Source organism: Mus caroli, unplaced genomic scaffold, assembly GCF_978045245.1.
Source record: "Mus caroli unplaced genomic scaffold, Mus_caroli_1 scaffold_15, whole genome shotgun sequence".
NCBI classification, from domain to species: domain Eukaryota; kingdom Metazoa; phylum Chordata; class Mammalia; order Rodentia; family Muridae; genus Mus; species Mus caroli.
Genome location: NW_028227270.1, coordinates 108339406 through 108352391, shown reverse-complemented (window position 1 = coordinate 108352391; position 12986 = coordinate 108339406). Strand labels below are relative to the sequence as shown.

General features: G+C 49.2%; 1 protein-coding gene across 6 annotated transcripts in view; it reads right to left on the bottom strand.

Annotated features, from left to right (window-relative positions):
• Positions 1 to 12175, bottom strand: part of Ryr2 (ryanodine receptor 2) — a 568461-nt gene extending 556286 nt beyond the window's left edge. For all 6 annotated transcript variants that reach the window (XM_085831287.1, XM_085831288.1, XM_085831289.1 and 3 more), the window contains exon 1: positions 11713 to 12175. In XM_085831287.1, the coding sequence (XP_085687413.1) occupies positions 11713 to 11760 (48 nt within the window). In that variant the 5' untranslated portion in view covers positions 11761 to 12175. The remainder of the gene's footprint in view (positions 1 to 11712) is intronic.
• Positions 12176 to 12986: the final 811 nt, after the last annotated feature.

The window sequence follows — 12986 nt, the reverse complement described above, 5'->3', positions numbered from 1 at the left end:
GAGCCAAGAGCAGTAGTTGCTAGCAGAACGCTCTGCTTTCCTCCATGTCAAAATGTCCCCCCACCATCAACTGTTGGATCCCTCATCCCTCTGTATCCCTAACCTGACCATTTCCTAGGGATTTTCAGTAGTTATATATTTAGGCAGTACAGTCTTTGTGAGTCAGTCACCCTCTGTTTTGAAAGGGTCGTCACAAGGTGGCCTTTCTTCCTCTCAACATTCACCAAAAGGTCCCCTTCTGCAAATGAAATCATGCAAAGTTAACTCAAAGTCATATGATATCATGAGGGGCTCAAATTAGGGAAGACAAGAAGTGGCTACATGTGTGCAGAGAGAGCCTGACTCTGTTTTTTTTTTTTTTTTTTTTTTTTTGGTTTTTTGAGACAGGGTTTCTCTTTATAGCTCTGGCTGTCCTGGAGCTCACTTTGTAGACCAGGCTGGCCTCGAACTCAGAAATCCGCCTGCCTCTGCCTCCCGAGTGCTGGGATTAAAGGCGTGCGCCACCACGCCCGGCCTGACTCTGTTTAAGTGGACACTCTTCAGTGGTCGCCCGTATGTCACACCCAGGGCCCTGCTAGAGCAACCACACCTCCCCACATAACCTCAGACCACGGCTGTTCCCATAGGAGTAAGTGGAAGTCAATAATTACCTTTGCTCTGATTCTGCCCGTAACTGTCCCTCAAAAGCCCGTGTATTAAAAACTGAGTCCAGAAGGTGGTACTATGGGAAGGCAGGGCTTTGGGGGAGATCTTATGGTTATCGAAGCCTTTGAAGGGGACAGTAGAAACCATCCTGATCCTATTCCTCTTTCTCCCCCTTCTTGGTCATGAGGTTTCACTTCCCCCAGAAGACTTGAGACTGTGCACATCAGTTTCAACATAGGTCCAGAAACAACAGACCCACTGGATCATAGAGGAAAACCTCTAGGAATTGTAAGGCAAAAAATAAATTCTTACTCCTCATAAATGTGTCATGTGAGTTGTCACAGTGAAGGAATGCTGAACAGCACAACCCTCTTTTTTACCCTTCTCGCTTTCTTCCTTTTCCTCGTGCCCTGTGCAGGGGGTGGAGGGTGGGGATGGGGGCGAGAGAACCTTGATGCCATTGCCACAATACAATGTGGCACCTTGGGTGGGTGCTCTACATCAGGGCTTTGGCAACAAAAAAAGTATTTTAAACAATAGACACAGACACTATGACCTCACAGCATAAGAAGGCCAAAGCTACAGGTAGAGTATTAATATAGGCTTGGCTCCTTCGATAGTATAGGGAGGCTCTGTCCCAGACGCTCCCCCCCCTAGTTCCTGAAAACCTCAGTGCTTCTTGATGGCTAGTTGCATTATTGTGATCTGCACAGCTTCTCTCCCCATGTCTTCCCATCATCCTCCCTGAGGGTGGGTCCCTCCTTCCAACCCTCTCTATGACAACACTGTTCATGTAGGAGTGACCTCACTGCAATTTGATTATCTCTGTCAAGATCCGTCTTCCATATATGGTCACAGTCCAAGATACTGGGGATATCAATGTATCTTTCTAGGGAGATTGGTGTCTGCTCTCAGTGTTCCAACATATCTTAAAAATTGCTGATTCGCCAGTCTTCTGGAAGACAGGCCTTATTGGCTTCCCTCCCTCCAGAGGGCAGGAAAGAACAAGTGACCCAAGGCCCTTCTTACCTTAAAAATAAATTTAAATCCCTGGCCTTGGTCTCAAGGTTCCCCGCCTTCTGCAATTGCCATGATTCATGCCATTACTTTGTCTATTTCCCAAACATGCCCCCTTTGTGTCCTCTGCCTGTTCCATCAGGGCTCTGCCAAGGAATGAGCGGGCACACTTGTGGGATAAACGGGAAACGGTCTAATGAAAGGATCACTTGCCAAGGAATGGGCTGGAAGCAAGGGATAGAAGCAAACAGAGGGGACGGGTCATGTCGTGATCAGCAACCACTTTCCTAAGCTGCAAGGGGGCAGGGCGGGGCGGGGGGGAAGGGAAGCTGTGTCCCCAGCACCCACTGGCAGAAGTCTGAAGGACACAGAGCAGAGCATGATGAGAAAGTATTCCTGGGGAGGAAGAGGAAGCCAGCAAGCCACCACGGTCCTTTACTCTCCTCACCCAAACTCACCACGCCCCACCCCTTTAGAGATACCCTGGTGATATGACACATCACTTCTCTAATGAGGCCACAAGATGACTCAAACAAACACAAAATGAGCTCATGACCAGGGCTTCACCTCTTTAATGAAAGGACTAAGATGGTGTCACAGCAGCTTGAAAGGAGAGCTTTAAAAGCATGTGACTCCGTAAGTCCACCAAGTAACCGATGCACTCCGCAAGCACAAGGTCACCAGACGGCAACAGCACATCCCCAAACACAATCTGCAGCTTCTAGGATGAGGAGGTGAAAGTGCAAGAGGTACCAGATTGGCCAGACCCAGAGTGCATCTCCCAGACAGTCTGAGTTTCCAGAACCATCACTACAACTTGCAGGAGTTTTGAACCACTCAAAGGCCAATGCAAGGCAGAGAGAGCCCTAAGGGATGAGTGGAGCTGAGAGCACAGTCATCACTCCTTCCTATGTATCTATGTCAGGCTTCCACAAGTGGCTAGGCAGAGAAAGGGATGAGGATAGAGGGAAGAACAGACAGGAAAGAAAGGAGAGAAGAGGGGAAATGAAGAGATGGAAAGAGGAGGAGGGAGGGGTGAGGAGGAGGAAGAAGAGATGAGAGGAGGAGGGAGGGGTGAGGAGGACTGAGGAGAGATGAGAGGAAGAGGGAGGGGTGAGGGAGGGAGGAGAGATGAGAGGAGGAGGGAGGAGAGGGGTGAGGAGGAGGGAGGAGAGATGAGAGGAGGAGGGAGGAGAGGGATGAGGAGGAGGGAGGAGAGATGAGAGGAGAAGGGAGGCGTGAGGAGGAAGGAAGATTTGGCATCTGGAAGAACCTAGCTCACCAACATCACTCACTCATAAATTGCCCTTGAGCAAGTCAGCTCAGCCTCTGCAGCTCAGTTTCCTGAGGTGTAGACCTGCAATTAACAATTTTGTAGACTAAATGAATTGTTCCAGGAATCAGATGAATTATGGCTCTCATGTCTGAGCGGAATAAATGGATCCAAAAATCTTTGTCCTTCCAGTTCCCTTCGTGGTAAAACTGTAGACTTGGATCAGGATCCCTGAAGCTCGTTTTCAGCAGCCTGAAAATAATTCTTCAGCTTCCCCCACGAAGTCTCAGATAGCACACAGGGGGATCAGGTCCCTCTCTCCCACCAGCCTTTTCAGTTGTAGCATCTGTTCCCAGTCTCCATTCCAATGTTCTACAAAGTAAAACATTTGATTTCCCCTCTTCTTTACCCCACCCAAGAGACACGGCACAAACTCTGAAGGGAAGAATAATGGCAGAGATATCTGTGTCTAAGCACGGGGTACCATGTAGTACACATGGCGGGCAGGCAGCCAGAACATCATGCATGATAAACAGCGCAACACAGTCATCTCTTCACCTTCACACAGCTGCTGTCCTCTTCTGTGGAAGACAGACTCAAGGGAACAGCTTCTGCAGGCTGCCTTGGGTGACTCGGTCCCTCACGACAAGAACAAGAGGTCCACACTCAAGAATGGCCCCCATCTGCAGAAGACAACACTGCTCTGGAGTGCGACTGGGCACTCACAGTTCTCTGACACGCACTAAAGACATTTAATGGCAGCTTTCCATTGTCTATGACTCAAGATGAAATCTTCTCCAGACACTCCCATGAACCAGCATACCAGCACTTGGGAGCCAGTCATAATGCCCAGTGGTGGCATTATCCTCAGTGACACATGTGAAAGTGTCCTCTCTCTCCTATGAGAGAGAGGCTCCCTCTGTGTTGTCATGTTTCATGTGAACTACAATATGCTTTTACTGCCCCTAGGTCCATCTGGTCAAGATCAAGGCCATGTTCACCACTTCTGTCCCTGATGAAAGCACACAGGTCACAGTTCTCACAAGAAGAGCTTATGGCTCCCACTTGTGTGTACAAGATCCGATTGTCCCACCATTCCTACACTGCATGGCCCATGTCTTCCCATAGTGCCATGGCCCTTCACAGGTACCTGACGAAATGCAATGGAACAAAGCATGCTTTAAGTACCTGCTTCCTGCATTTGGCAACTTTGATATTACTGAAACTCAATTACCTGATACAAACAGCTTAAGAGAGTCTCTGCCCATTGTGGCAAGGTGGCAGAAGATAGTCTCATCATGACAGATGAAAAAACAGAGACTAGCAGAAACCAGGCTAAGCTGCAGTCTCAAAGGGACCCACTTCTGCCAAAAAGCCCATGTGCTGAAGGTTCCACTCCCCAAACAGCACCACTATGTAAGGGACACATTCAAAGCATGAGCTTGTAAGGAGATTTTATAGTCAAGTCATAGGACCACTGAGTTAAAGGACCTAGCATTTTGTAAGAAATCACCCATCTCTGTGTGGACCGTCCAGCCTTACTTATCTCATAGAGTCAGAGCAAGTGACCAACATGGACCAAGGGTCCTACTGTGTGGTGGACAGTCTCACCAAATGTTAAGTCATGTAAAATATGCACTTTGATGGTGTAGAGGAGATTTGTAGAAAGAGAGAAGGACTTAGGCAGGAGGGCCTGAGCTTGACTTCCCAGCACCGGGTGTGGTGTTGTGTATTTGTAATCCCACTGCTGCAGAGACAGAGATGGGAAGATCCCCGGAGCTTGTTAGCTAACCAACTTAGATTAATCAGCAAGCCCCAGGTTCCAGTGAGAGACTGTCTCAGTAAACAAAGTGAATGGCTCCTGAAGACTAACACCTGAGGCTGAGCTCTGGCCTAGACACACACACACACACACACACACACACACACTCACACACACACACACACTCATGTACATGTAACCACATATATATGTATATACATATACACATGGGAAAGAGAAAAGCAGAAACCAAATCTTCCTGTTGTTTTAAATACAACTTCCAGGCAAGAGGTACCTGTTTCCCCCTGCGGATGAGTAGGGGCTCCAGAATGGCCGCCCGGGGCTACAACCCCATAGCCAACCCCTGTATCTCCCAATCCTGGCTGATGGCTCTACCTCTCTGTACCAAACTTGGAGGCTCTCAGTGAGAATTTCACAAGAAAATAAGGGAGCAATACTTAAGAGTCCCACAGTAGACAGCACATACCGACAGGCCTACAGGAAATAAAACAGGCAACAACATCCAGTGGGGATTGCCATAAAACATCGGCAGCCCCTGACTGAGCACACACCAGACTGGTGGGCCGGCATTCCTCTAGGCTGAGACTGTCTGTGAGACCAGAAGAACTTCCATCAATGTCTAAAACTATTCAGATGTGTCTTCAGGGTACCCTGGATGTCCTCAAAGGAGCACATGGACACTGTGTTGTCAACCCTGACACCTCTGGCCCTGCCACTCTCAGAATGGTATTCCCTCATGCCATGCTTGCATCCTCTGGCCTCATCTCACCCACCAGACTTCCTAGGCCATTGTCTCTACAGGGATATCACCTCTACTAGAGCACACATTTAAGTGATTCTCACACTGGAGGGAGGGGTCTATTGCCTATTTGCCCTGATAATGCAATTACCATAGATTTCCCTCAAACCTGTCCTTTATAGCTAACATGTTAACCCGGGGAAATTAATATGCCCCGACACAGCCCCTCTTCCCATAGGGCATTAGATAAGTGAAAAAAATGTATATAACAGATTGGGGGGTGAGGGAACATCAGAGAGTGAACTTAAGTTAGCTGGAGTGATTTCAGAAAAGCCTGCAGAGGACAGAGACAGTAAACCAAAGTGTGAGAAGGCAGAGCATAAAAGCTCGTGCCTGAAGGGGAAAAGTGAGCCTTGGAGGACCCGGACTCTTAACTGAGGTGTGGGGAGGAAACCCTCACCAAATGGCAAGGAGGACTCAAAGCGGTGTGTTTGTCAGAGGTAATGAAGGCTGGAATGCAAGGTGCTGGTTCGCTGGTCTTTTATGCTCCTTTCTAATTTATGTTGGAATCCCAGCCCTCAAAGTGATGGTATCAATAGGTGGGGCTGTCAGAAGGAAATTAGATGGACTCCCTTGCATGTAAGATCAGTGCCCTTAATGTAAGGAGCACACAGAGACCCCTTCCAGCTCTGGCCCTCAGGACTGAACGAAGTTGTGATTTTTCATCCCCACCAAGATCCCAGATTTTGAGACACACATAAAAATATGAAGGCAGAAGAGGCACAGAAGAAGCAGAATGAAATCTTTGGGGACAACAAAGTGAACCCCAAAAGCACACTCAAAAACCATAGACTAGCCCAGCAGGGTGCGCCCTGCTTCCATGACCACATGAAGTAGCTTCACAACAGAGGATCAGGTGAGCACCTTCTAAATGAGTTTCAGGGGAGCAGCAGAAGAGGGGAGGTTAGGTTTGGGAAGCAGGGGTTCCCAGGGTGTCCAGGAGAGGTGAAGACAAGGAGCAGAAGCCACATTTGGAGGAGTGAGGCTGTAAAATGGGGCATCAGGGTCAAACCAAAGAGGGAGGGATGAACAAATGACAAGAAAACCAAACAGAAATGTGGAGAGGGGACAAGCCGCAAAGAATTCCTTTCTGACCAGGATTCAGGATGTATACAGACTGTGGCTCAGAAAGGAAGACTGGGACTGTTCTTTCTGAAACAGGCGGGAAGGACAAGGGGTAGAAGTGGGAAGGGATACAGTCAAGGTCAAGATAAGGACAGAAAGAACTCCAGGCAGATGTGCAGACCTTGAGCAAGGCTTCGATTTCATTCTCTATATGACTGGAGGAGGATGGCAGAGGCTCAACCTACCTGAGACTAAAGGCAGGTGGTCTACGTGCTGTTTTTCTCTTTGATGAGTCAGTCAGCCTCGAAATCTTTTACAGTTATAATAAAAGGGAAGCCTTTCTCTGATTATTCCAAATGTTTCTTCAACACCCAAGACCATGGCCTACATGCAGAAAGTGCCAGGCAAACGAGTTTCTGCATCACCAGAACTTCTCCTGAGGCTCAGGGGGCCAGATGGATGCCTTATCGCCCCTCTCGCTCATTCAGACACTACCTGCAGCCACTCAGGTGGCCCTGGCTATCATCTGTCTTTAGGTAATTCAGTCTTGACTTAAATATTAAAAGTTATCAAAGGCCAAAGCACAAATAAGGCAGGATGTCAAATAAATTAATGTTCTGGGTATTTTAGATCCTGCCCTTCTTGCAAAGTGTACACACTGACTTCTAAGTGATTCAGCTTTTGGATTTCTGTAAAAATCTAATGACGTATCCCAGGCTCTGAGGCAGGGGCTCCATCAGTTCCTTGGGAAAGTGCATGGCGCACTTTGATCTCAAGCTATCTGTAGTTTCAAGACCAGGAAAGCAAATGCCCACCGCTGGCTAGATCCTCTCCGTTGACACTCCTGGAGTCAAAGGAAAAGCTTGGGGTTCCTGTCCCGCTGCGAGGTACTGTTTTCACACTAGCAATCTTCCTGTCCTCTACAAAGCACTGTGAGCCATTGCCACCACCAGCCCTCACAGTGCACCTTGCTGACCTTAATGGTTTCTTTTTACCCCTGTGAACTGATTGGCAACTCCTAAGATGCTCTTTGTCACTCTGGAGCAAGATGGACAAGCAGAGAAGGAAATCCTCCCAGGAAGAGCTCCTCCTGCAAAGGTTTCCAGCCTTCCTAATAGAACGATCTCTGCAGCCAGGACCCAAACTTAAAGTCTCTTTGTGTGCGTAATACTAACCATATGACCCAGTGTGTGACCAGAGTAGTGCAGCTATACTTACAATGATGAAAAGCAAAACAAACAAACAAACAAAAACAGCAAAGGACTGAAAACATAACCCCTAGCAAGGTCATTTAATAACACATAGATTCTTAAGTTGAAGGCGTATCTTAATAGCACCTGTGAAATTGTACAAGATTGCTTGAGGAAAAAAATAGTGTTAGGCTGGCAATGAATGGCTCAGCGGGTAACTGTACTTTCTGCCAAGCCTGGCAACCTGAGTTCAATCCCCAAGATCCACATGATAAGAAGAGAGAATTAACCTCTGTAAATTTTCCCTTGATCACCACTAGAACACCAGAGAGTACATATGTATACATGTGAGCACGTGCGCATGCTCACTCACACTCACACACACACACACACACACACACGCACACGCACATGCACATGCACACACTAAATAAATAAATAAATAAATAAATAAATAAAGTTTAAAAAAACAAATGATCTATGTTTTTAAATACCAAATTACAGTTCATTGCTATGTTGGCCTGCTCATAAAAGTTGTTACGATAAAAGAAGCCACGGCATCTCAAATCGTGCGTGTGTCTGGACATGGTGGGCAAATTCATTAGGTGCTAAAGGTTTATTTTATGATACGATGATTCATCTGTCTCAAGGGCTAGGCACACCCGAAGCATCTTCTCAGCCCTGCAAATATAAACAGATCAGAGGGAGCATGTCTCCATCTGGTAGGGAAGCCACCTATCACCTGCTGGGAAGGAATCTTGGCAGACAACAAAACCAGCAATAAAGAAAAAGAGATGGGAACTGGACGGATGTTAGGCTGACAGTGACAAAACCCTCAAAATGAAGGCATCCCTGATAGAAACAGAGAAGACACAACTCAGGTAAAGGCTCCATTAAAGATGTCACCTCTATGTCCCTTAGCAACCATCTCAGACCTCTCAGAGAAAGGAAAAGGGGAGGAGCTGTGGATGGTAGAGATGCTTCAGTGTGCTGGAACGCAGAATCCAACCCCAATTGACATGATAATAATAATCAGGGTATGCTAATCAGTTGTGTAAATAAATGCCTGGTGCACAGCACAGCCACAGAATCTCCATGACTGTTTTTTTTTTTTATGTACAACTCTGTCTATTACTCTCAGAAAGATTTCAGTTACAATTAGTATGTCAAAATATGCAGTCTTAATGCTCCTTGGCACATGTGCCTTTAAAAAAAACAAAATGAGGAGCTGGGATGTGCTTAGCACACACAAAGCCCTGCATTCATCCTTCCAGCACTGTATCAACCTGTCGTGAACACATGCCTGTGATCCCAGCACTCAGGAGAGGGAAGCAGAGGAATCAATAGGTCAAGGATAGCCTTAGCTACAAAGCAAGTTCAAAGCTAGTCTGGAATTTTTTTTGAAAAATTAAAAAGAGAAGGAAAAAAAAATGAAACCAGGTATGGTGAGTCCTATAATCTCAGCCCTCTGAAGAGTGAGACAGGATCTCCAGGAATTCTATATCATCCATCCTATGCTACATATTCTATACCACCCTATGTTCATAGGCTATCAAGTGTGAACAAAAATAAATAAACACAAAATGAAATAACTCATAATGACACTTTCACATTTTAAAAATTGTCCCCAGGGGTGGGGAGGGGTGAAGATAATAAAGCGATGGCACGCTTGCCTTTGCTAACCTCATTAATATCACTGAACCATCAACACACTCAGGTTAAAGAATAAAATGGGAAGGATCCAGGGCAGCAGACGGGGGAGCTGGAGAAAGACTTGAGAATTATCATATTAGAATCACAAGCTCAGAAAAAGAAACCTTCCTTTCAGATATGAATGGCACACACACACACACACACACACCCCTCTCCACAATGCTACTCCTTCAAGGTCATTTATCATCAGTACAACAACCTACCAATGTTTTATTAAAAGAAGAATCTCAGCCTAGGACTGCCAGACCTTACCCAAGCCTCACTTATCAAAGGTGTCGCTCTGGCTGACAGGCAGCTGCTAAGTGGCACAGAGTTAACATGACTTTATATGTGGAAAGAAAAAAAAACCCTACAGGCAGGCACAGTACCTCAGTCCCCATTAAACATTCTGATAACAGCACCTCCATAAGCTGGGCTTAGCATTTAAGCCTGCAGGGAGCCCTTGGACTCACAAAAACCAGCCAAAATTTCCTGGCTAATTTTAACCCTGTAGAGTCTGGTACAAACTGAATTTTAAAGCCACACAGCAGCTAAAACTGTAATCTGCCGGAAAAAGGCATTCCTTGGCTTTTGAGGCTACAGCTTGACTTGTTGAAAACAAAACAGAACTTTTAGACAATTGTCCACTAAGAAACGTAATAAGCAATATGGCTAGAAGGCTTCGGATACCTTCATAAGCAATGTCTTAGTGAGGATGCTGTCTATGTATGGGGACAGCCTTGCTCAGCTCAGACCTGTGTTCCCCTGATTGGACCACTGATCTGCACTCACAGGCCTCTCTGGAATGCAAATGACCCACCCCCCCAAATACTAGGAAAAAGTAAAGTGTGCAGGGGAATGGGCTCCTAATAACACCATTCAGGTTTTATCCAAATAACCTAACAGTTATCTTCTAGTTAGGATTTCAAATATTTCCCATCTGTGGTGTTTTCTGTGAATCTGGAAGAGACTGTACCTGGAAGTGGAACGTTAAGGCTGCCAGGAAGAAATCCAAGCAGAAAATGCCGTCTTGGGTGGAAAGGAATCCTGTCAGGGGGATATTCTTGGGAAAAGAGGAGAGGTAGGGAAGGAAAGACTGGGATGATGCAGAAAAGGCTAAGCAGACTGATGTGATAGGGAGTTCCTGCACTTCTTTGGCGCTGGAGCAGGCTCAAAGGTTTGGAGGTGAGCAAGCAGCTAGGAAGTATCTGCAGTGTAGAACAGTCAGGAAGGAAGGCAACAGAGCCAAGAGGCACTTGGAATCTTATTAGAGTGAGGCCGGTCTTTCCCTGCCTACCACACTATGTGGAAATCCCGAGCAGCCACCCTCCCCTTGTACACACACACACACACACACACACACACACACACACACACACAGACAGACAGACAGACAGACAGACAGACAGACAAACAGACACAGACAAACATCACTTGCTTGCAGGCACGCACTTTGCTGCACTCAGTATTCAACAAGCCAACGTTTAAAGAATGACACATGTTCATGATGCTCACCCTCTGTAAATTCTTTCATGCGGTCCGTGCACACGCACACACACAACACACAGGAACGCACACTCACACACACATGCACACACACACACACACACACACACACACACACGGTTCCAATGCGCTCTGCAAGCTGTCGTCACGAAAACCAGCATGGCACCATGCCGGGAACCGTGGGGACCACCGGAGCAAGCCGTCATGGCATTGGTATCTGCCCGACTTGGAGGCACCCTGGGGGCAGCCTTCTCAGCCCTGGCCAGTCACTATATGAGCGACACCGCCAAGTACTCGGATTGCCATGTCTTCACTCTGTGACGGCGCGCAGACTCAGCCCTGAAGCCCCAGGGACAGCGAAAGCCAGAGCCGCCACGCTAAGCGCGCCCCACGGAACACGCAGCCCTGCACCCTAGCCTGAGTCTGTCGGAGAGGTCCCTGGCCAATTCAGCTCCCGCAGCTGGGTAGCGCCCGCCCGTGTGCCTCCCGCTGGCTCGCCACGCTGTCACCGCACTGGGTCCTCTTGGTTTTCCACATGCGCGCACAGACACGCGTCCTGCCCTTCCCGGGGCAGACCCGCACACCTGCACACATGTGGTGATGCAGACCCCTCCAGCATCCCTGGGGCGCCTCTGGCGGACCAGAGGCGGCCCCGCAGCCGGTTGTCACTCTACGGGGACCCTGCGGGGGGCTCCCAGGCACCCCTTCCCCTGGGAGATGCGCGCCGCGACGTGGCACTTACAGTTCTCAGGAACTGGATCTCATCCTCGCCTTCGCCCGCATCAGCCATGGCTCCGCGCTCCTGGCCCGGCCGGCTCCGGAGCCCGGCGGAGCCCCACGACCGCGGCCACTTATGCTGCTGCTGCTGCTACTGCTGCTGCTGCTGCTGCTGCGGCTTCTCTGGGCGCTCTAGTCACTGCTAACCAGGATGTTCTAGGGGCTCCAGCGGCTGCTACTCGGGTCGCTGCCCCTGCGGCGGCCACAGCCAGGAGCCCGAGGCACCCAGGGGGCCGCGCTGCTGGTGGCGAGAGCCCAGCGGTCGGTCCCCCTGCAGCGCGGCGGAGGCGGGCACGCGGGGGCGGCCGAGGCGCGGGGCCTCCCTGCGCCGCACGGTGCGGGAGGAGGACAGCCCGGCGTGAGGACGCAGGGAGGAGGCCCCACTGCCCGGCGCGCTCGGCCCCGGCTCCCGCCAGCGAGTGCCCGGAGCCCGCGGAGCCCGGCTAGTGCAGCGGTGGGGGCGGGCTGGGGGCGGGCGGGGAGGAGCTGCCAGCCCCGGCTGCTGCAGGTAATCCGCAGCCCGCTCCTCCGGCCGCCAGCGCCGGGGCACAGTGCCGCTTACTGGCTGCTTGGGGAATCAACTGGCGCGTGCCTGAGCGCTCAGCCATCCCCTGCACCTGTGCCCTTCCTGACCTCAAGTCCAAGGAGCTCAGCTTCCCGCTGAGCCCCGTTACAGCACTTGCCACCCATTTCCAAGGCCTTTTTGGATTGCACGGGGAACTCTCCTTCTCCCCCGGTGCACAGAATGGGGAGCCTCTAAGTGTGATCGATATTTACACTTCGACTCCCTCCATTCGAGATAGAGGTGGTTTTCTTAGTTATTGAGTCAGCATGCACCAGACTCATCACAGATTAAGTTCTCACCACAAGGGGCCTGGTGTGGATGGTCGAGGAGTTTTAACAAATTATTCAGCAACAGGGGTGGGAGAGAAGGCTGAAGAAGAGCACTCGCTGATCTTGTAGAGGATGCGCCTCGGTTCCTAGCACCCACTCGCGAAACAGCTCACAACCACCTGTCACCCTAGTTCCAGGAGACCCAGTGCCCTCTGGCCTCCATGGGCACCTGAAGGTACTTCGTGCACATACATTTATTAGGCACATGCGCATAGATAAAATAAATATATATTAAAAAGTACTCAACGACAGCACAACAATCCCAGCATTCAACGACAAAGTAGGCATCTTGCCATGCATTGTGGTACAAGACCCACAAGTTCATAATGCACCTGCGCAAGAAAT